This window comes from Paroedura picta, chromosome 15, assembly GCF_049243985.1.
Source record: "Paroedura picta isolate Pp20150507F chromosome 15, Ppicta_v3.0, whole genome shotgun sequence".
Classification (NCBI taxonomy): Eukaryota; Metazoa; Chordata; class Lepidosauria; order Squamata; family Gekkonidae; genus Paroedura; species Paroedura picta.
Genome location: NC_135383.1, coordinates 18,998,747 through 19,022,981, shown reverse-complemented (window position 1 = coordinate 19,022,981; position 24,235 = coordinate 18,998,747). Strand labels below are relative to the sequence as shown.

The window sequence follows — 24,235 nt, the reverse complement described above, 5'->3', positions numbered from 1 at the left end:
CAATAATTCTGAGTTTCTCTTGGCAACTTTAAATGAAAATCTTTCTATTACGGAATTTTTAACTGTAATTGTTAAAAAATTTAATTTCTATGCGCTGCCATTCTTATGCCAATAAAGGTATTCTGACTCAATATCATATCTTTGCAAGTTACGTGGACAATTCTCCCCTCGCCCTTCTAAAAAAGATTACTGGGTGACGTTTCAGCCTTTAAGGCTTTTTAGAAGAGCTGTTTTTTTGTATCCTGCTTTTTACTACGTGAAGGAGACTCAAAGCAGCTTACAATTGCCTTCCCTTCCTCTACCCACAACAGGCACCCTGTGTGGAAGGTAAAGCTGAGAGAGCTTGAAGAGAACTGTGACTAGCCCAAAGTCACCCAGTAGGCCTCATGTGTCTCAAAGCACCTTACAATTGCCTTAACTTCTCCCCACAACAGACACCCTGTGAGGTAAGGCTGAGAGAGATCTGGGAGAACTGGGACCAGCCCAAGGTCACCCAGCTGGCTACATGTGGAAGAGTGGAGAATCAAACCCATTTCTCCAGATTAGAGGCTGCCACTCTTAGCCACAACACCAGCTGGCTCTTAATTCCTTTTAAAAATTTAGAACAAATGCCGAAGGCATGAAAAGAGTTAATGAGACATCTTGAGTTTTACAGGATTTTTCTCCCTCGCCGGAAAAGTATTTTTCAACACCACTAACTTATGGAACTCACCGCCACAAGATGTAGCCATCAATACTCGTGGGAAAACAGCTTTAAAGGAAACACACACAATCTGCGAGACAGACAGAGGCTATTGACAACGACTTGTACATATTTAAAAAAACATACAAAATAAAATATAAATATTTTATTATACTCTTTACTTAAAGAGAAATTAAGTCATGAAAAAGTGGTCCCCTTGGCTTTGAACCCAAAGAGCACCAGGTGGTCCAGTCCTTCAGGAACGGCCCTACTTTTTAGCTAGATGACCTGTCACTCTTGCTTCTTCCTGGGAGCAGGGGCACACTTTTCTAAGGTTGTTCCATTATCCCAATGCTGACCAGTTAACGGAAACCTGAAGCCAGGTATTTCTCTGTCAGATGCAGTAGCCCGCCCACCGTCCTATGCAGCTGCTGGGAGGGATCAGATAAAGGTAGCTAAATGGATCCTCCATGCACAGAGGCACTCAACCTCACAACGCCAGATACTGAGCAGATGGGCCAGGGGCTTGCAGTTATGCCTCACTCTGCAGATCCTGCCTGTGGCTGTTACCAAGATGCGGTACCACGGGACCTCTGGTCTGAGCCAAAGGTTATTCTGAACGTTCCTGGCAAAAACGGGTAAATCTTAGCAGGTGCTTTCAATAAAGGACAGCTTTGATAACTCCCTTGAGCCAGCTAACCATGCTGCATTTTGTTCAAAATGGAGGGGAGGGGGCTCTCTTTGCTGATTAAAAGGGTCAGACGAGGACATTCTTCTGGTCAGGGGAGATAGACGCAGCCCCCTCTTTACTTGACCTAGTCTATGCAGGCACCAAAAGGAAGAGGAGGGGGTTTAGTCCAGGTTGGAGGAGGGAGGCCTGCAAGGTTTTCCCTGCCCTAGAATCCCTCCCTTCTGCTGAGGTTAAGTGTCTCTCTGAGCAGATGCAGAGTGTTCGTCCTTTGGCTCGGATCCTTCCCACTGGGGAGAATCAGCTTTTTACAGGACTCTTTGAGCGCTCAAAGCCTTCCCATACCAATTCTCTCCACAGCTTTTACAAGCGCTCAGCAAGGGAAGCCCACATGATCTCCACCGTGTGGCGAGGGGGTCCAGGTGGACTGAATAGGGCCTTGCCAAATTCACCTTATGAATTAACAAGTCAATCAAGATTTGAATGGGGGGCTCAGTTGTTATTCCGCACCCGGACAAGTGACACGAGCAAGGTGGGAAGGGGGGATGGCGAGACTAGCGAGAGGTCACAGGAGGAGCCCCTCCCTCCAAAACGGGTTTCAGTGTGCTGACAAGGGAGGGAGATTCCTCCTCGGTTGAGCTACCGGAAAGAGTCTTCGTTTCGTTTACATAAAACAGCCCTTCTTCGCTATAATGGAGGGAGGGAGGCCTGAAGGAGTCACGGCGAGCGAAGGAACAGATTGGTCGTGTCTCGATGGTCTTCTGTCCCAACTATCTCCTCCATCTGTTGTAAAGAAAAGAAACCTTTAAAAAAAAAAAACCCAAACCCTAGATTCGCATTTCATAAACTGTGATGGTGCAAATCCCCCTTGAATCGATCAGATCAAAACGCAGGCTCTTCCTTTTACTGAGGTCGTCAAGTAGGATGAGCCCTTTCACCCAAAACATCAGCTGCTGGCTGTTACATCAAAACACCAGCCTCTCTCTCTGAAAGCTCCCCCTTTTTCTTTTTTCCAATGGAGCTGCGAGGGGTTCATCTGCTATTTTAAAGGAATCAACGCAAACAAGCGGGGGGGCCTGCAAGGAAGTGCTGGAGGAAGATAATCTGGACCTCTCACCTTTCAAAAATCTCCCTGAGATTCTATAAATTCTTAAAAGATTGAGAAACCTGATTGAGCTGCTCCACGCAGTGATGCCGTCCATGCTGCTCCAGAAAACTCCGAGTGGAGCGAACATTACACCAGTGCTCTCCCAGTTGCACTGGCTCCAGATTGGAGCCCAAATCAGGGTCAAGGTTTTGACTCTCACTTTCAAAACCCTAAATCAGGGGTAGTCAAACAGCTTCCCTCCAGATGTCCATGGACTACAATTCCCAGGAGCGAATGCTGGCAGGGGGCTCCTGGGAATTGTAGTCCATGGACATCTGGAGGGCCGCAGTTCGACTACCCCTGCCCTAAATGGTCAGGCTTCAAGAAACTTGAGGAACGTTTCAGGGGTTTCTCAATGGTGCAAAAAGTTGAGAAAGACTGCCTTAGCCTCCCCCACGCCTTCCCTCTTGCTCCTTCCCCTTCTCTCAGTTGTACACAGCGGGGGCATTGCTTCATTGCTGAACCCTGAAAACTGTAACCCTCATCTCCCTGGCCCCCACACCCTTTTAGGTAACTTCACAAAGCTACTCAGAACCGTACTACAACTCCCCCACCGCACCAAGGAAGGGCTGCGGAAGAATGGAAAGCACACCGGAGGCACCACTGTGATGTGGGTCCCCAAGTCCGTGCAGGAGAAAACAAACTTACATCCTCAGGCATTTGTCCTTGCCCCCACTCGCCACCCGCTGGCCATCAGGACTCCAGTCGACTGCATACACCTGCGGGCAGGGCATTAAGATGGATTTGTGGCTGCAGCTGGAGGTTTTCACAGCTTAACTCAGAGGAATTCTTTACAACCACCACCACCACGACCACGCAAAAAGGTGTCACCAGATCTTGAGGACCAGAAACATGTTGTTTTTCTTCAATGACACATTTTCAAGTAGGCTGAATTCTACAAACAACATCCCAATGCTTGCATGCAACTGTAGGTTCAACTTCTCTTTGGTCCTGGGGGCTCAGAAGCCCCCATCCAATAAGATTTAAGCAGGCTGGTTGGGTATACTGACACAGGGTATTCGAGCTAACAGAAAAGCACATGGGGACTCTGTTGGCCTTATTGTCCCTTGTGGCGATAGTTACTGCCTGACCGTCTTCCCACCAGTTAGCCACCCATCCTGTAGGCCAGGGGTAGTCAAACTGCGGCCCTCCAGATGTCCATGGACTACAATTCCCAGAAGCCCCTGGGAATTGTAGTCCATGGACATCTGGAGGGCTGCAGTTTGACTACCCCTGCTGTAGGCAGTCTGGCTCGCACAATACACAATACAATACCTTTATCGGCATAAAGCAGATTAGGAGGCTCTACAAAGATAGTCAAGATACATCGGACAGTTTAAGTTTAAAAACTGAGGACAGAAATTTAGCCATAATAAAAGTGACGTCGGCATCCTTATCACTCAGTAAAAATTGGCAAACCAAGTCTCTTGAATGGTTTCTCCATTTTGGTATAAGAGGTATGATATGCCTTCTCTGTTGAGTGAACAAGGGGCAATCCAGTATGATATGTTGGATGGTGTCAGGAGAACTTGATTCACAGGTGCATAGTCTATTTTCGAAGGGGATCTTGGCAAATCTCCCTTGTAATACTTTGGATGGAAAGGCGTTAAGCCGAGCAAGCGAAAACGCTCTGCGATAGAGGGGATTTGCCAAGTTATGGAAATAAGCCGGCATTATCCCGTGCTTCACTTGGAGACCAAGCGCACGGGGAGAGCAAATTGCTGGGTCTGGCTCTCAAATGGACCACTTCTCCTCGGGGTCAGCCTCTGGAGGCCTTTGGGAGGAACCCACTCAATGTTTAGCCAATCCCAGAGGATGGATGGAATCAAAATGGGTGTGGGTGAAAATACGAACGAATCGTGAAAGGCAACAGAAAAACGAAAGGTTTAACACTCTACCTGCAAAACAGTTAAACAGCAGAGTTAAAGTCTGTTGCAAGAAGGAGCTAGCAGTGACTCACGGGGTGGTGTCTTATCTGTTCCAGAATAAAACGATGTTCAGAAATTAAGCGAGCCTTCTGAACAGCACCTGATATTGGTGGCTATAAAAAAAATAGATGTTTCCTCAGAGCATAATGTTGTATCAGTGTCCACAAGCTCAATGAGAAGTGAACGTTTGAGTGCATGAAAGAGAAACAAACATCTGAGCACATGGAAGAAGTTTGCTTCTTGAATTCGTGAATGCCGATACATCACTGGGTTCTGAGGAAGAATCGTTTTGAAAACCACCCATACCGGAACTTGCTTAGAAGGCTCACTTCATTTCTGAACGTCATTCTGTTCTGAAGTTTTAGTCTGGAACAGATTTTTTTTATACTCATTAATTAATTAATTTTTATAACGCCCCTCTCGGACTAGCCGTCTCGGGGCGGTGTTCGACAAATCTAACATTGGTTACCATAAAAGCATCAATATACATATAATTTTTTTAAAAATTAGCAAAGTTAAAGCACCCAAACTCAGCACCATTCTGGTCTACCTGTATGTATATACAGGTAAAGAGATGATTTGGGGGGAGAGAAGAGAGGGAGGCCCAATCTGTTGCTTGTCTGAACTTTCCACTGGTGGAAGAGTTCCATCATGCAGGCCCTGCGGAACTTACTAAGTTCCGTCAGCGTTTTGATCTTTCCTGGGAGCTCATCCCACCAGGTGGGAGCCAGGGTCAAGAAGACTCTGTTCGAGCCAAGCATACCTCCTTGGGGCCAGACAGGACACTCCTGTGTGAGTCACCACTAGCTCCTTTTTGCTGCAAACTTTGCTGTTTGTTTTGAAAGTAGAGTATTGATCTCAGAAGATGGGCAGTGTCAGTGAGGGCAGGATTGGGAGGGGGGGAGAGGTGTTCCTCACCAAGCAGCTGGCCCTCTTACCTCATCCGCGTGGCCAGGCAGATCGATGGCCAGTTTCTGGGCCTTGGTGTCCCAGACTTTTAGGGTGCTGTCGCTGCTCCCGCTGACCAGGAGGCGGCTGTCGGCTGACCAGGCAATCTGGTAGACCGCGGAGACATGCCCTCGCAGGGAGGTCAGGAACCTGAGGGGACATTTGGAATTATACCGCTGGCAGGGTCAGACTGATCCCAAAGGTATCAACTGGTTGAAGAGCGCCTCCCTGGCCCGCCCGGCCCATGGAGAAACACTGATTCTCTGCCCTCCCAGATCTCCTATCATGGCATCTCAAAACTTGTTTTTAAGAGATGCTGAACTAACAAGAATGATATTTATTTATATAGCCCACCCTTCTCTGGCTGACTCAGGGCGGATCGGGAGGCTGAAAGCTGAGCAACAAAATATATTAAAGTTAAAATACAAATATGTATTATTAGTTCAGTCCTGGCCCCTGTTGGAACTAAAAAGGTAAAGGTATCCCCTGTGCAAGCACCGAGTCATGTCTGACCCTTGGGGTGACGCCCTCTAGCGTTTTCATGGCAGACTCAATACGGGGTGGTTTGCCAGTGCCTTCCCCAGTCATGACCGTTTACCCCCCAGCAAGCTGGGTACTCATTTTACCGACCTCGGAAGGATGGAAGGCTGAGTCAACCTTGAGCCGGCTGCTGGGATTGAACTCCTAGCCTTATGGGCAAAGCTTTCAGACGGCTGCCTTACCACTCTGCGCCACAAGAGGCTCATATCTGTTGGAACTAGATGTAACAAAAAGGAGAACAGAAACCCTACAGGTGAGAACCAGAAGGGTTAGGGATAAAATCAATTTTAGAAAAATATAGAGTTTATTATGTGATAAGCAGAATGTCTAAGCAACATGATGCCAAATGTTGGAGAAGTCCTGAAAGCGTGGGTTCTTTTTTCCCCATGGTAGAATTGTAAAAAAGTCAGGAAATTATTGATAAAAATTCATACTATGTTAGAAAAAATGTTGAATGTAAAATTTCCTATGTATGCTGATTTCTGTTAATTTTCCTAGCAATGCTAAATCATTTTTCTTTCATGCGACGACAGCTGCAAGATTAGTCATTGCTCAGCAATGGAAAAAACTCTGAATGACTGAAGGTGGCAGCTCGGCTTGAGAAGCTTGGAGAACTATGTCAGATGGCCAAGCTGACAAATCTAGTAAACAGGAGACCTCCCGATGAATTTCAAGGTCACTGGCAATTTTATTTGGACTACATTAACAAGTAGGTTAGCAATTTGTACTAGATTAGAGGAACAACAGGAGGAGAGAAATTAATTAATTGCAATATCTGTTCAAATGTATTCCTTATTTCTGTTTATGTTCACATACTATTAAATATATTTACAATAAAGAATTAAGAATATATTTAAAAAGGAGTTTATTATAGGAGCTCGAATGTTTAAAAAACGGAAAAGAATATCTCTTTGGCATACATAAACCATCTAAGTGCGTACACCAATGATGCCAAATCTTTTTTTGCCCTTGACATTTAGATCAAATAGATCTGATGATCAAAATGCAATAGGTCAAGGTCAAAAAATGATTTGGCATTTTTATGTGTGCCAAACAGACATTCTTTTAGGGTTTTCAAACCAATAAGCTCCTATAATGAAACTGTTTATATTTTCCTAAAATTGATTTTATGCCTGTCAGAACTAGCCCAGTTCTGCAGGGCACTGAAAGACAAAGCTCTTCCACCGAGTTTCTGGTTGGGCCCAACGATCTAACAACATCAAAAGGGCCCCCCCAAGGGAAGACACCCCCCCCGGAGTATTATCAATAGGCTACACCAAAAATGAGGCTGTACTGACAGCACTGGTTGGGGTGTAGATTTTTTTTAAAACGTTTAATTAACTTACATTTTGGCTATTATTGTTACTGCTGTACATTGCTGTGAGGGTTTTTTGGGGGACGGTGGGAATGAAAATCAAATAAATAAGTGCACATTAGGAATCTTAAAAACAACATCCAAAACATAAAAATATGAGTCTGTGCAATATTGCACACACAGTCTCAGTGGTGGCACGTGGCATGGCCACAAACCAAATCACTTTCTTTCGGTTCACACATGAGGATGTGCTCTCAGGACTGAACCTGGGCCAGAACGGTGGTTCTTGACAATTTTGATTTTTTTATGATGAGCTCTGCATCTGGAATTGTTACTACAGTATATATTGTTAGTATATACTACCAACCAGGGGTTTGTTCTTATGTGTGAAGTCGTGTCCGGCCCATCGCGACCCCATGGACAATGATCCCCCAGGCCTTCCTGTCCTCTACCATTCCTTGGAGTCCATTTGAGTTTGCACCGACTGCTTCAGGGACTCCATCCAGCCGCCTCATTCTCTGTCGTCCCCTTCTTCTTTTGCCCTCGATCGCTCCCAGCAATAACCCCATAACCAGGGGTTATTGCAATATCATATGTGTGCATACATTTTATTTGACCTCTGGGTTGAAACACGTTTGGTCTATGGCTGCCTTTCTCGACTTTTTTACCACTGAGAAATTCCTGAAACATTCTTCAGGCTTCAAGAAACCCCAGAAGTTGTGTGATCATGCAGAGTGTGGTTGGGAAGCATAGCTGTGTACATGCTCACCTGGGGCCCTTCCCCTCCCCGCCCTCAGGCCCCTGGGACATTCGCCTGGCCTCGACCAGGACCAGGGCTTTATTGGCCCTGGCCCCAGCCTGGTGGAATGAGCTCCTGGAAGAGCTAAGGGCCCTGCTGGAATTAACAGCTTTCCGCAGGTCCTGTAAGATGGAGCTCTTCCGCCAGGCTTACGGTTGAGGGTCAGGTTGAGGTCCCAGAATTACCATCAAGGGTCTCCTTGAATTACTGAGATCAGGTCCCTTGCTCCTAATGCTAGCTGGAGGGGGGGGGATTAAAGGAGAGCTAACTCCATTGATGAGCCATCTCTTTTGTACGGGGATTTTATGGGTATAGTTTTATCATTTTATTGTAAAATGCCACGAGTCTTGGCGAGCGGCAGTCTATAAACCAAATAATAATAATAAATAAATAAATAAATAGGCCATTTGGGGAAGGTGGATTGACATGTCCATACATGGTCACATCCCCCCGATAAATGTTTAACAAATATAACTCCCACCCAGGAAACCCTTCCAGGGCCATCAAGAAACCCCAGGGTTTCATGGAACCCCGGTTGAGAAAGCTTGGTCTACGTTCATGCCCTGTGCAACCACTGAGACTATACATGCAATACTGCACAGAATTGGATTTTTATGTTTTGATGGTTTTAATCATCTTAATGTGCACTTAATAATAAATGTTGGCATTTTAATGTTGCTCAACCTTCGGGTTCCTGACTTAGTTTTCTCAGGCTGGGTTTTTGTTCTCTTTTTGTTTTTCATCATGACTCAGCACAATGCAATTCAAAATGCATGCATACCAATTCACAAATAAAGTTTTCCAAATGAAAGTTAAAAGCACACTAAGACCACCTATTTTACAATTGTTGAGAGCGGATTTAGATTTCAAAATTTACTTTCCGGTCTTCCCATCCCACAGCTTGGTGGACTTGTCGAAGGAGGCGCTGGCAATGACGCGAGCATCCGGTGAGAAGAGAACTTGGTTGATCAGCGCCTGATGGCCCGTCATCCTCTGCAGGGCCTTTTTGTCCTCTGCAGGGGCCCAGAGGAACAGTGTGAAGTCATCTGAACCCGACACCAGTCTTTCCGGCCCTTGGCCCTGCAGACAGAGACACCAAACCATCCTCTGTCACGAAGACCGTATGATTCAGGTGCAGAAAAAGATTCCTCCAGAGACTTACAAACTAACAGGATGATCACAGGAGAGGCTTCTGTGGCAGAAACAACACCAAAATGAGATGCCCAGCATGGCACCCGGTTTCACAGGCTAGCCAACTAGCGGTTTCATAAGGCCTTCTTGAACAGGGGCACAGAGAACCAGAACATAACAGCCCTGCTGGATCAGACCAAAGGTCTATCTAGTCCAGCATCCTGCCTCTCACAGTAGCCAGCCTGTTCCTCTGGAGGATCAACAAACAGGGCTCAGAGGTTGAGGTCTTCCCTTGATAAGAACATTAGAAGAGCCCTGCTGGGTCAGACCAGAGGTCCATCTAGTCCAGCATCCTGGCTCACACAGTGGCCAACTGATTCCTTTGGAGGATCCACAAACAAGGCACAGAGGTTGAGGCCTTCCCCTGATAAGAACACCAGAAGAGCCCTGCTGGCCCAGATCAGTGGTTCATCTAGTCCTCTGCCTGACAAAGAGGCAAACCCGTTCCTCTGGAAGGCCAATAACAGGGCAGAGAGGCCGAGGCTTTCTCCTGACATTGGCCTCCAACTCTGGAATTCAGAGGATTAGTGCCTCTGACTGTGGAGGTTTCCCTCAGACACCATGGCTAATTGCCATTGAGAGATTCATGGGGAAGAAATCTCTATCATCCCCTTGTAAAGCTGTTTCTTCTGGGGGCCCTCATCCAACCCTCTGGCAACAAATTCCACTCTCTGTGTAAAGCAGCACTTCTTATTATCTCTCCTGAACCTACGGCCCGTCGGCTTCATTGGATGTCCTTGAGTTCTAGTATTTGAGGAGAGGAACAAAAAGGTTCTTGCTGTTGACTCGCTGTACTCCATGAATAATTGTATAAATTCCCACTGTTTTAAACACCCACTGTTGTTCTTCCAAAGCACGGCTAGGCAGAGGCAGAGTCCCTCTGAGAAAGGAAGTTCCATTTAGCCCTCCAGAGCCGTGAGGTCTTTGCAGCCCCATCCTCCTAAATGGATTGCCTAATCCTTTAAAAAAGTCATCTAAAATTGTGAACATTCCTGCATCCAGGAGCAGTGAGTTCTGCCGCTTGTTCGGTCCACTCTGAACCTGCTGTCCCTCTGCAGCCTCCTCCCCAAGTTCTATTATTTGGGGAGAGAACAGGTTCCCTGTCTACATTTCCCATGCAGTCTATAAGGACGCCACAAGCTGCTGCCGTTTTTATGGCCACCGAGTCAGGACTAGATGCCAGCGAGGTGGTAAACTTGTTTGGTGTAGTGGTTACGAGTGTGGACTTCTAATCTGGCCAGCCAGGTTCGATTCTGCACTCCCCCACATGCAGCCAGCTGGGTGACCTTGGGCTCCCCACAACACTGAGAAAGCTGTTCTGACCCAGCAATAATATCAGGGCTCTCCCAGCCTCACTCACCCCACAGGATGTCTGTTGTGGGGAGAGGAAAGGGAAGCTGAATGTAAGCTGCTTTGAGACTCCTTCGGCATCTAAAAACGGCATCTAAGAACCAAATCTTCTTCTTCTTCTTTAGGGCTCTCTCAACTTCATCTCCCTCACAGGGCGTCTGTTGTGGGGAACGGGAATGCTACTTTGAGCCTCCTTTGGGTAGAGAAAAGCGGCATATAAGAACCAACTCTTCTTCTTCTGGTCTATTCCATGTTTCAAGGTCCCCTTTTCAAGTCATTTTGGCCAGTGCACACAACAACCAGGCCAGCCACAGCTGTCTCTCAGGGACTGAAAAATAACCCACTTTCCAGCTTCAATGCCTTTTTAAATCACGCAAAACTTCCAGTGCACAGAACACAGTGCGTATGTTAACCTCTGGAACTCCTTGTCACAAGAGGCAAGTTTACTTTCTGGCACAATTCAATGTACAGAGCTTTACGGCCCAATGTGCTTCAGAGGATGCCTCCTTTATATGAACCTTCCACAGGCAACATGCAACCCTGCTCTGGAAAGTTCTTCACTAAGTGAAAAGCTGGCTCCTACCCAAGGCCACGGCCCCTTCAGTCATGGCTTTTAAGAAGCCGGCTACCGATCTCCCTTTTATAGTTCAGGCCTTTGGGGAACAGGTGTGTCTGCTTTATTTTACAATGCTATATTTATATTTCTCTGAGAATATTTTAACAGTACGTTGCTTTAAAATCCTTGTGATGGTTTTGGAGGCCTGGGAATGCCTCTTACGCTCCCTCGAGGAAGCGTGGGTCAATAAATAAAAGGACCCTGATGATTTCAAGGTATGGCCTAGAAGAAACATGTAAGGCTGATGGCCAGAATATTAAAAAAGACCCACAAATGTTACGCATTAAAAAAAAAACGAACAGAAACAATGCTGCTGAAAAATAGATTAATTTAAAAAAATGCTTTGCTGATATAACAGAACCCCCATGCGAAGGGGAAGTCTATCTCAGAGTATCAACCACAGGAAGGCCCCAGACTGGCCACTAGAAAGTGGGATGCTAAACTAAACTCGGCCTTTGCTTTGATTCAGCACTGTGGTTCTCATTGGAGATGCGGGTTTGAGTGTGCCGCTTGACTTTTCCTGGAATCATAGAACCATAGAATTGGGAGGGGCCATACAGGCCAACTAGTTCAAGCCCTGTGATAAACAAATCATTTATCACCTGGCATTCCCCCCCTCCCCTCTTTTCAGACTGAGAGAGGACACCAACTTGGCAAGTGTTGTGATTAGGGAAGATAGTTGGATGAGACTCTCCCCCACCTTCAATCTCACCCTGGAATGTTTCAGTGCATGAATTCCAGTCCACTCAAGCTACTAGTCCACAGTGTTGTCCTTTCTCTAGCTCCCATGTACCTCTGTCAGTCATTTGTACCCTAAACGGAATAAAACTCCAACTTGGACTAGCCTTCCCTGCCTGGAATGCTTGGGACTGATTCTTGAGACTTTTCAGATTTTTCCATCAAAAGAAATGTAACAAAATTGCTGTATCAGTGGCACCTACCCCCCCTTTAAATTAGCAAAAATATACCATGTGAATAACGGAGATTTTTGGGGTAAGTGGGACTACCAATGCCAACTTTATACAAATCTGGTGAGAGCGTAGGAGAAAAGCAGAATTCGGAAATATGGCTGCTACAGTTATCTCTAAAGCTATAAAGAGCGAGCTACTATTATCCATTTTTTTCACTTAAATCATGTGGAATTCCTTTCTAAAGGTGTTTCTGGATTTGTTCTTAATGCCATAATATCTACAAGGCGGATACTCGTTCAGAATTGGAAAAAGAACGTAATTTTGAAGAGGATTGGCTAGAGAAATCAGTAGAGCATCATCAATGTAAACTAACTAGTCTCCTGTACGGTCAAACCTCTGAGAAATTTGGAGAACGGAATACTTCCCTGTCTAGAATGAGAAGTTAATTTAGACCTTGTATAATTGAGGTAATAGGTTTGAAGTCTGTACCTTCGGGCCATTGTCTGAATTAGTTTTATATTTTAAAACCAGAAACAAAGAAATATTGAGACTGACCTGTCTCTCTTGCTCTATTTATTTATTTTTTAATCAAGGAGAAAACAGAAGACTTACCCTGACTTGATTGTACCTCTGCAGAGCTTTCTGTTGTATCTCGGACACTGTGGGGTTAATAAAACAAGGGGGAGGTAAGGACCTTAAACAGCCCAGAACGATCAGAGGTGTTTTTGGTAACAAGAGCAGTGAGGACTGGCTATATCTCTGCCTGAAAAGGTAATTTTATGAGAATTAAAGCAGAAATCCTGCAACAGCTTCCATCCTCATCTCTTGAGGTTTGGCATAAAATGTTGTTAATGGGAAAACTGCCCTATCAAAGCTGAGTTTAAGGGCACTGATGAGAGCTGACAGGGAATGAGATCTGCAGGTTGCAAAGCCAGCCCAACGTTGCATGATGTGCACTTTACTGATCAACAGCTTTTTTATAATGCGGTCAAGAGCCAACTTGGTGTAGCGATTAAGAGCGGCGGCCTCTAATCTGGGTTTGATTCCTCCCTCCTCCTCCACATGCAGCCAGCTGGGTGACCTTGGGTAGTCAGAGTCCTGTTAGAGCTGTTCTCACAGAGCAGTTCTGTCAGAGCTTTCTCAACCTCACCTCCCTTATAGGAGAGAGAGGAAGGGAAGGTGATTGTAAACTGCTTTGAGTTGCCTTCAGGTAGTGAAAAGCAGGGTATAAAAAACAACTCTTCTTCAGCTCTAATCCTCTTCTACTTTCCTCTGCATAAAAGCTATGACTGGATTCTTCTCCGCCGTAAATTATGAGGTAGTCATTACCATTTCCTTATTAATTATGTTTTTGACTGGGTTCATCCTTTCAGTAACTGCGATATAATAGTTAATATTGTCTTGTATCTTATTTTATTGTCTCCATTTCTTTTGTTGGCTACGCTATAATTTTTCACTAGCTCATCTGCTCCCAGCTGTCATTTTCAAACAAAGGGACGGAAACGCAAATTAGCACATGTCTCCTTGCGTAATTTCTTCTGCTGGGAGGCGCAGGCCAAGAACTGTGATTTCCTTCCCCTCAAAGCTACATTTCCCATAATGATTTAAAGTTCTGCGTCCACATCTAGTTTCTGCAACTGTGATCAAACCAGACATTATACGTACAGGTGTAAAACCATGAGAATAGACAGACGGTCTGAAACAGTTACACAAGGCCTGCAACGTGGAGCTCTTCCGCCAAGCCTCTGGTTGAGGCCAAATTGGAGCAATACCACAACAGCTCTCTCCCAACAATAGCCCCCTCTCAACAACCAACAGCACCTAACAGAGAACACCACAAGGTGAGCCAGGACGCGCACATCTGTTCCACAATATATTTCTGGTAAGGGCTTGGAGGAGGAGTGTGTCTCATGACTTAAGTGCCACTCAGTGCTTAACACCCACTCAGGGCAGCTGTCCCACCCCTGACTGCCTCCTCCTCCAACTGGCTTGCCTGTCTGTCCAGCAGCCAGCCAGTAGTCACCCCCCAACCACCCCCTCCTTCTTCCACTTTCCTCCGAGGCTCGGAGGCTGCAGATCCCTGCCACATGAGAGCTGCCCCAGCTGGTGAGTTCCCGAACGCCTGCCTGCAGCCTTTCCGGGTCCTGGGGGGGAGGGAGAGGCCCTCCGCCGGGTTCTTCAACCCCCCTCCCACCCACCATCTAGCACCTGCTGTATTCTTGAATGCAATGGGCTTGGCCCCTAGTCCACTAAATTTAAAAAGACCACATGGATCACAGTTCAGTTACACACATAGGACTGTTAAGAGTGTGATGGTATTTAAAATGTTATCTTGTCGTGTTCAAATATTCTAACTCCCAAATGGTTAGTGTGTTCCCTGCACTATGCCAGCATCACATGACATTGTGAGCCAGAGCTTTCTCCATCCTGGCCCCCAACTGGTGCTCCCAGAGGAGATCAGGGCCCTGACGGAACCTAAACAGGACCTCAGGGCCTGCAAAAGGGAGCTCCTCCACCAGGCATTGGGTTGAGGTCAACCCAAACCATCGCTTCCAATTGGCCCCCCAACCCCCCCCACCTATGACTGCTGTGAATCTACACAACCCAGTGGGCCTCAAGAGTTGAGCTGAGACTCTTTGCAGCTCTGTTATTCTCTTATTTTATTGTTATTATCATGTTAATTGTTATTGTTGTTATAATGTTATTGTTGTTATCACCTGTTGTTACCGCATGTTATCTGTACCTTTTTCCTGTTTCCTGTAAACCGCCGTGAGCCTTCAGGGAGGGCAGTATATAAATATAAATAAATAAAATAAATAAATTTCATTGTAAACCACCCTGAGCTGCAAGGGAGGGCAGTACAGAAGTGTAACGAATACTAAATTAAAAAAACCACTCATACTGTCAGCTAAAGGTCAAAAGGAACGTAATGGAATCGGATTCCCATGCATGCCCCCCAGGGGCGTACATGTAGTTGCTACAAACAGCAAAGAGTGCTGTAAGAACAGAAGGAAGAGGAAAAGCCACAGGTATCTGCTTACAGGAGCCGCTGATGTCCTGGGGGTTGACGGAGGCCTCTGCTGGTTCAAAAGCTCCCGTGCGGAGAACGTAATCTGTGCTGAGAGCCATCGTGTTCACCCAGTGCCCGTGCCCCTGGAGGGTGCGGCAAAGAACTCCCTGGAGAGGAAAAGGGAACAAGAGACAACCGTTCTCAGACCAGAACTCCAGGCCGGTCAGAAGTTACCCCTTCAGGCTCACTGGCAATCAGGGCTGTCTGTTCTGGGGAGACTGGGGTGATCCACCAAAGCAAGGAGCTCTCAAAGTAAAGACTGCGGCTTCTTATACGGAAAGGAGGCGGCTTCGGATTGGTTAGGACCTTCTGACACCTGATTGGCTTCCTGGGTTATAAAAGGACGAGGCCAGCCAAGCTGGGCTAGGCCTTAGCTTGGCTGGCCTGGTGCTAATTCTTGAAGATCACGCGGAGTGTCAGGTTGCCTGGCAAGGGACCGGCTGGAGGAGTCCCTTGTCATTGGTCTCCTCTGAAAGCCTGGCAGAAGAGCTCCGTTTTTCAGGCCCTACAGAACTGTCTGAGTTCTGTGTGGAGGGGTGGGGTAAGAAAAAGGATCAAGGATCCCACCTCTGGGTTAACTTGGCCAGCGGGAAATGACAGGCCAACATCCCCCCCGCCCCCGCCCCCCAAAAGAAAGTCAGTGAAAGAACTTGTTCATGTAAATGGAGGGCTGTGGATTCGAATTAAGGGCCTTGAAGGGCCACAGCACAAATTACAACTGTGGCACGTAAACCAATAGCTATCATACTGTTGTCTTGCCTTTCCTCCCCAAGAAGCTCAAGGTGACTCATGTCGTCTGCCCCCCCCCCCCCAATTTAATCCTCAGAGCCTTCTGAGGTAGGCGAGGCTGAGACAGAGGCAGACGGAGAAGAACAGGCCTAAGATACCAGTGGGTGTCCCGGAACTGTGGGGAATTGAGCCACTACTCATCGGGTGGCTCATGGGGTGGGGGGAGCCAGCATGGTGCAGCGGTTAAAGAGTGTTGGATTCTAATGTGGAGAACCTGGTTTGACTCCCTGCTCCTCTACACGCAGCCAGCTGGGCGACCTTGGGCCGGTCACAGTTCTCTTGGAGCTCTCTCAGCCTCACCTACCTCACAGGAAAAGCAGGATATAAAAGCCCATTTGTGCAAGGGGCAGCGGAGACCCATTTCCTCCTCCGGGCGCCCAAGCCCACCCCTGGCCCACCACCTCCCTTCACTTACATCTTTGGCCCTCCAGACCTTGACAGTCCGATCCTGAGAAGAGGAAAACAGCAGGCCATCTCCCCCCCACTTGACGCAAGTCACCGACTGCGTGTGGCCAGTCAGGATCTTGTCACAGCGGCCCACGACCGTGTCCCAGATGCGAACGCTCCCGTCTTTGGAGGAGCTGGCCAGGTATCGACATTCTGGGTTCCTGGGGAGGCAGATGGGAAAGCTGTAATACGCAGCGTTGAGAATTTTCAAAGTTCTTCGCCTGGGCAAACTGAATTCTCCACTAAGAAAAGGGGATTGTGCTGTCTGTATAAGTTATGCAAACTGACACATTTCTCAGTTTGGGAAGGAGGGAGCTCTGGAGTTGACCAGAGCTGTGAATTCCCAGAGGGCCTGAACACCTATTCTACTCTCCCCCAAGCTTCTGAGACTTAAAGAGACTTAAAGAGCAAACGCTGGCAGGGGCTCCTGGGAATTGTAGTCCATGGACATCTGGAGGGCCGCAGTTTGACTACCCCTGCTCTAGAGCAGCAGATGGAGGAATCAAATCTCATCCAGCCGTTCAAAGCAGAAATGATCACAGGACAAGATGAAAACAGATTTGGGAAATTAAACAAATGCCTTTTCCAGGGACACTGCCGTTGCTGAATCCGATGCTATGGAAGCCAGGGGAGGGGGAATCACAAAGACCCACAAGGGAAAGGCCCCATCTCACCACACTTTTGCTGGTGGAAGCACAAAGAGTAGGTCAATAACAAGGGCTTTTTAGGAGGGTTTGTACTCAGATATGCACAGAAGCCCGGCTGAAAGTTCAGAACAAGGCAGCCCAAGGACCAAAGGGAAGGGAGACAGGGAGGGGCCGGGCCCCCGCTTACAAATGGAGCGGCTCCCAGCACAAGGAAGTGATCCACTTGGAGTGTCCCGTCAGCACCCGGCCGATCTGACTCCCTGTGGCTGGGTCCCAGAGAAAAATCTGCAGAAAGAGAAATGGCCGGTTTTGCAGGAGCAGGTTTGGAGCGGTTTTGCAAGCAAACATTCATCTGCAAAGTCAAAGTGCAACTCACAAGCCCCCTGGGATGGGCATGAATTGGGCTCAGCTCATGACAGAAATGTGGTCCAGTTTGGCTTGGGTGGTTCATGGCTCTGCAAACTCACTGAAAGGGACTGCAGCTCCTTTCAATGTGGTCTGCAGAAAGCCCCAAAACAGCTGAGCAGTGGGGAGCAGCCGCTCAGTTGTTTTGGGCAGCCTTGGGCAGTCTGTTTAAACTTTAGGGACTGCAGAAGACAGCACAGATCTGGGGGTGAACTACCCGTCAAAGTGACATCACTCTTCCTGTTGGCTATCCCGATCCACGTCCAGCAGAAAGGGGGCAGGGAAGTGCCCTCTGGGAGGAATTTCACCCTGTTGTTTTTTCAGCTGTGGCAAACAAGGCCATTTAAACACTGCTTTTTACTCCCTGTGAAAATCTGATGGGAGCTAAAACAGGTTTTAAACGTCTCCCACTCCATGTAAACCAGGATGCATAAAGGAGCTCCTTTATGACGGAGTCAATTCCAGATTAATGAGACAGATCCTAGCAACAAGTTTCTTTTAATTCTTCTTTCCACAATTGGGAAAGCATCAGCCATTAATCACTAACCTTAACATCTTTATATCCCCCTTGTCTTTGTGAAGGCGACTGAACCCACAGGACGGATTTTGTGATTCTAGCATGGAACCAGCCAATCTTTGTCATTGTGCAGCATATTTCTTGTGATGCTGTTTACTACTCTTACGATCCCCGTTCAATTCAGTCTGCAGAACAGTGCCTGCACATGAAAGCTCACGCTTTGAATAAATCTTTGTGGGTCTTAAATTTGCCACTGGACTCTATTTCTGTTGTGCTACTTCAGATCAAGCCCACCTGAATCTATTCAGACCTTGGTGCTGGCTGCCTGTTTGCATCTGAACGCCATTCAAGGCACAGGCGCTCCCACGTTGGGCTTACTAAATAACTATTTTGCTACGTGCACGAAGAAGCACCTCTCTCTATGTGAACCTGTGCAGTCTCTCTACTGCTGAGCCCAGTTTTGACCCTCCATCCTTTCCTGCAGACACCTACAGCCTGTGAGGACTTTTTTCCATTTAGCCAAATGGCCTTCCCCAAAATGCAGAGCTCAACTCATAAACATGACTGGGGGAGGGGGGGTTTGCCACTTCCTGCCTTCACATCATGACCTCTGGTGTTCCTTGGAGGAACTCCCACCCAAATCCTTGGAGGTCTCCCCTCCAAAATTCTAGCCAGGGCCAGCCCCGCAGGTATAAAGCCAGCAGCATTTTGTGGGTGTCGTTCCACTGTTTTGATTTCTCACTACTCACCTGGAGAGACAGTCGAGCACATAGATATTCTGATTAATAACAAACACGCTACTAGGTGACCCCGGTGTGCAGCAAAAATGTTGCAATTCAGATATACCCGAGAATGGGAGAAATAGGCAGAGGGTGCCTCTAGACATTGGAGAAGTTTCACCATTATGGGGCTGGCGAAGAGAAGGAAGTAAGTCTGGACTTCTGAGCAGCCTCACCAGATTGAAATTCCCAGGGTTCCAGGGCACATGGGAGGGAGCCATGACGGTAGCATCAAAGCATTCAGGTGGCCAGAAGGCAGGCTCAGAACCAGATGGCACAGGAGGCTTGCTGTGGCAGCAGCAAGGCAGATACACTCTGCACATAACCAGAGGCTCTTTCTTGCCTCAGACTCTCCAGAGCTGAGTTGAGGCTGGGACCTTGGCTTGCGTAAAGGCCACCCTGAGCCAGCAGCCAAGGGCTACACTCTCTGCTGGGTATTCTGGAGGAATCTACTGTTGGTTACTGCTTCTTTTCTTTTCTTTTCTTTATCTAGACTATGTAATTTTTATCAATTAATTATAATTATGAATTACCCTTGTTCTCATGATGTTTTATATGCCATTAAAGATTTTTTTGAATTTGAATTTGATTTGCTATACTCTCACCTGGCTGTTCTTGCATCCAGAGGCCAGTTTCTTGCCGTTGGGTGACCAGGCGATGCTGAGGACCCAGTGGCGGTGACCTGGGAACACACAAGAGACCACGACGGGTCAAGAGGGCCGCTCCAAGGACCGGAAAGGATTTCTCCACAAGCCTTAGCCGAACTCACCCTTGGCCGTGAAGTGCGGGGTCTCTGTGCTGAGGTCCCAGAAGCGGATGGTTGTGTCGCCGGAGCCGCTGGCCAGGTACCTGTGGAGGAGAAGGAGCCGCTGGGAACCAACGAAAAGGCCGGCAGTCTGCCAAAGTTAGGAGCAATGGCCTCTAGCCTGGAGAGCCAGCTGGGTGACCCTGGGCCAGTCCCAGTTCTCTTAGAGCTGTCCTCACAGAGCAGTTCTCTCAGAGCTCACACAGATCCACCTAAGTCAGAGGGTGTCTATTGCAGGCAGAGAGGAAGGAAAGGTGATTGTAAGCTGCTTTGGGACTCCTCCGGGTAGTGAAAAGTGGGCTACAAAAAAAAAAATTCTTCTTCCTGCCTGACAGCATAAGAGCAGCGGCCTCTAAGCTGGAGAACCAGGTTTGATTCCCCCGTCCTCCTCTTCCACATGCAGCCACCTGGGTGGCCTTGGGCCAGACCCAGTTTTCTCAGCCCCACCTATCTCACCGGGGAAAGAAAGAGCAGTTCTCTCAGAGCTCCCACAGATCCACCTAAGTCAGAGGGTGTCTATTGCAGGCAGAGAGGAAGGAAAGGTGATTGTAAGCTGCTTTGAGACTCCTTCAGGTAGAAAAAAGTGGGATATAAAACCCAACTTTTCTTCTGATTCTAGATATTAATCCAAAAGTTTAACCACCACACCATGTCAGCTGCATCAGGTTACCAAACTGCTTTTTTTGGTTTTTTTAAACATGTCAAGGATTTTGTGTGTCTCAGTAGTGAATCTTTTTTTGTACATGCTGAGGAAGCCCACTCTCTCAGCCACCTAGTAAGGCAGCATTTCAAATGACTGGCTGGACCCCACCCCCTTATTCGGTTTCCCCCCTGGTTGTACAAATCCTTCACTAAGCCATAGACTCCACTGATGTTTATTTTTCCCCTTGATGCTTCAATGCAGCCCTGAAAGACACAGACAGACACATCCAAGGCAGTTTCCCCTTTGAGACTTGGCATGCCCCACCCATACATGACAATATGACACCCCCCCCCCATACACACACACACTCACATACACACTTACTTCCCAGTGGGGCTGAAGGCGACAGAGATGACGGCCTCGCTGTGGCCCTCCAGGGAGCTGGTGCAGCGGGTGACGGCCCGCACCCTGAACACGGCCTGGGGCTGGTAGATAATCTCCACCACCTTCTCGGTCTCCAATGCCTGTCCAGCCAGCGTCTTCTCCAGGGAAGCAACAATTTCTGAGTCTTGAACATAGAAGGCCAAGGGGACAGGCTCTTCCTTTTGGGTGGGGAGAAAACAAAAGGGAGGAGAGTTTTGTGATATCCACCTGCAGCCAGCTGGGTGACTGCTTCTCACAGTCGGGTGTAGTTCAGCAGTGGAATGAGCTGCCTAAGGAGGTGGTGAGCTCCCCCTCACTGGCAGTCTTCAAGCAGCATCTGGACAGATACTTATCCTGGATGCTTTTAGGTTGATCCTCCATTGAGCAGGGGGATGGACTAGATGGCCTGGATGGCCCCTTCCCACTCTAGGATTCTGAGTCTAGTTCAGCAGTGAAACGGGCTGCCTAAAGAGGTGGGGAGCTCTTCCTCACTGGCAGTCTTCAAGCAGCGGCTGGACAAATCTCGATCCTGGATACTTTTAGACTGATTCTGCACTGAGCAAGTGGTTGGACAAAATGGCCTGTGTGGCCCCTTTCAAATCTAGGATTCTGTGGTTCTACAATTCATCTCAGGTGCTGTTGGCCTCAAAGCAGCATGGCTGGTAATGAAAGGGCTCCAAACACAGAAGCAGCAAAAAAAACAGACACTGTGGAGCCATGCAGCTTTAACGGTCAGCTACAGTTTATCCCTAAATGTGTGGGGTTAGATTTAAAAAGCCACAAAAAAACTGTATTTTTTTCACTGGCTGGTCCAGGCTAGCCTGATCTCTTTAATCTGAGAAGCCAAGCAGGCAGCAGCCCTTGTTAGCCTCTGGATGGGAGACCACAGAGGAAATCCAGAGGCATGCGGCAACTTGATAGCATCCTATATGCTTGCAGTCATTCAGCTGCGACTTGACAGCATACAATGATTCGGTCCTGACCTGGATAGCCTAGACTAGCCTGATCTCATCAGATTTTGGAAGCTAAGCAGGGTCGACCGTGGTTAGTCCTTGGGATGGGAGACCACCAAGGGAGTCTAGGGTTGCTATGCAGTGGCAGGCAACGGCAAGCCACCTCTAAACATCTCCTGCCTTGATAGCACTATGAAGATCACCATAAATCGGCTGTGACTTGATGGTCCTTCTTCCCGCTGCCCCCTGGCAACAAATCCCAGTGCCCAGGAGGCCATACCTTGTCCAGGAGGGCATTGCAAACCAGCTGCAGTTTTTCCGGCGTGATGTCGATGGGCACGTCGAAAGGGGACCCCAGGATTGTGCCCGCCTCATCTTGGAACTGGATCAGCAGACGCTCCACGTCGGCCTTCATTGTGTTAGGTTGGTGGATTCTGACCTGTATACAAAAGCAAATACCTGGAAATCCCAGGAGAGCAGAAGAGGAAAACCTCAGCCTCGATGACATCTACTACAAACCCCCCCCCCCCGCCAATGTTTTTCGTAATGAACAGATCCCCGCAATCCTTCCCCCTCGTTACATCAATCCTCCTTTTCCCTCAGCCTCATTTTCAACATCTCCCAGCCTCCGGCTGTTTCTTCCTTCCTGCCCTCTCACTACAGCAAGGTCCATCTCTCCACCGGTGCAACAACAATGAAAGAGAGAGAGAGAGAACGGACATCGATTTCTTATTCTCTTCTAAAAACGAAAAATTGGCAAAACAGGCTCTATTCACTTCACTTCAGACTGCCAATGCCGTTTCTAAATGCTGTCCGTGGGGAGGAAAGACCGTGCAATTAAAAAAAGCCTAGGTTCCTCAAGGATGAAGATCAAGCCTTGTTGCTCTAGCTTTCTACTTGCAAGGAGGTCTCTGCTGAACCTTTCCCGTATGATCTAAGAGCCCCTCCCTCCCAGAATAAGCCTAATTCTGGGCCAGGCCCCTCTCCCCCAAGCTTACTTCTTATTCCGGTCCCCGTCGTAAGCACGGAAGCGGCGCCCACCGACCTCCTCTCCCTCTTCCTCTCCTGCGCGCCCCACGTGCAGAGGGAAAGGCGACGTCATCTCTCCGCGCCGAGAGACCGCGGCCGACTCTCTGGGCGGGGATCCGGCGCCATCTGGTGGGGAAAGGGCGGCGTGGCCAAACGGTAGCTCTCCAGAGGCCTATGGACTACAATTCCCATGGGCCCTTGCTAGCGGCCCTGCAGCCAGCTGGATAACCTTGGGCTAGTCCCAGTTCTCAGAGCTGTTCCTGCAGAGCGGATGTCTTAAGAGTTCTCACGGGTCACAGTTCACTGCTGTGATCACAGAACAGTTCTCTCAGAGTTCTCTCTCTACCTCACAGGTTGACCACTGTGGGGAGAGGAAGGGAAGTAGGAAATTAAAAACCTAGCTCCTCCAGTTCTCTTAAGCAGGTGCCAACATGAACTATGGATCCCCTATTATGGAGGTCTATACATGCCTTTGCCTGAGTTCTGTCCACTTGCCCAGCAGTGGGTTTCTGAGGCTTTCCCAGGAGGTCCTGCCATAAAGGTAAAGGTAAAGGTATCCCCTGTGCAAGCACCGAGTCATGTCTGACCCTTGGGGTGACGCCCTCTAGCGTTTTCATGGCAGACTCAATACGGGGTGGTTTGCCAGTGCCTTCCCCATAGGGCAGTCCTTTAACTGGACATGTCAGGGACTGAGCCTGGGACCTCAGGCATGCCAAGCAGGTAATCTCCAATCCTTCTAGACCAGGGGTGGCCAAACCGTGTCTCTCCAGATGCCTAAGAGCATCTGGAGAGAGACTGTTTGGCCACCCCAACCCATTTTAAATTCAGCAGGCTTCCATTGTGTCCAGTAGAGGCTGTCTGAAATTGGAGGTCCCACGTTCTCCCACCCAGTTATGGGGCCTCCATCCCTAGATGAGCTGGTTGCCCACTGCGGCGGACTTACTGTCAGTCTTACAGCATACAATGTTTGCATGCACTACTATTGGTCCAGGGGTAGTCAACCTGTGGTCCTCCAGATGTTCATGAACTACAATTCCCATGAGCTAACGCTGGCAGGGGCTCATGGGAATTGTAGTCCATTAACATCTGGAGGACCACAGGTTGACTACCCTTGGTCTAAGGGGCAAATGGGAGGAGGGATCAAAATTGGGGGAGGGACAGCAGCCCGGACAATGGAAAGAGAACACAGCAGTGGTTGGGGGAGCTCCCCCAGAGGAGAGACTGGCTCTCTTGTGTGCTAGAAAGCAGGGCGGCTGAGCCCAGCAAGCCTCTTCTGCAACACCATTGCAAAGGAAATACAAGAGAGCACAGCGTGGAAAGATTGGGACGTCCAACCAGCCCTGCAGTAGCCAGCTGAGCTGGGTGGTTCCTGTACAGATGATAGAGATAAAGGATTGCCAGAGACCCTCTGGGGCAGCGGCCCCTTCCTGGAGGACTGGACCAGCCCCAACTGAGCTTCACCCAGCTGAGCTTCAGAGCCAGGCAGCACAACACGTGGGGTGCACCCCACGCAAACTACCTCTCTAGTTGCAGAGAATTGTGAACTGCACATGGGCACTCAATTCTGGACTTCCTCCACCTGTGCCCCTGCACGTGTGAACCACGGCCAAGTG

At 48.2% G+C, this 24,235-nt stretch overlaps 1 protein-coding gene across 2 annotated transcripts; it reads right to left on the bottom strand.

Annotated features, from left to right (window-relative positions):
* Nucleotides 1-833: 833 nt before the first annotated feature.
* NLE1 (notchless homolog 1) lies at nucleotides 834-23,232 on the bottom strand. 2 transcript variants are annotated; one of them, XM_077312755.1, is made up of 13 exons: nucleotides 22,592-23,232; nucleotides 21,874-22,052; nucleotides 20,602-20,819; nucleotides 19,539-19,618; nucleotides 19,375-19,451; nucleotides 17,256-17,353; nucleotides 16,390-16,582; nucleotides 15,157-15,292; nucleotides 12,728-12,774; nucleotides 8,925-9,127; nucleotides 5,384-5,543; nucleotides 3,166-3,236; nucleotides 834-2,153 (listed from the first exon to the last, which is right to left on the bottom strand). In XM_077312755.1, exons 2-13 carry the CDS (start codon nucleotides 22,006-22,008, stop codon nucleotides 2,141-2,143), a joined length of 1,431 nt encoding a protein of 476 aa, XP_077168870.1. In that variant the 5' UTR covers nucleotides 22,009-22,052; nucleotides 22,592-23,232; the 3' UTR covers nucleotides 834-2,140. The 2 variants fall into 2 exon arrangements, with proteins under 2 accessions (XP_077168870.1, XP_077168871.1); XM_077312756.1 differs by having other exon boundaries at nucleotides 21,874-22,032.
* Between the last annotated feature and the right edge of the window lie 1,003 nt (nucleotides 23,233-24,235).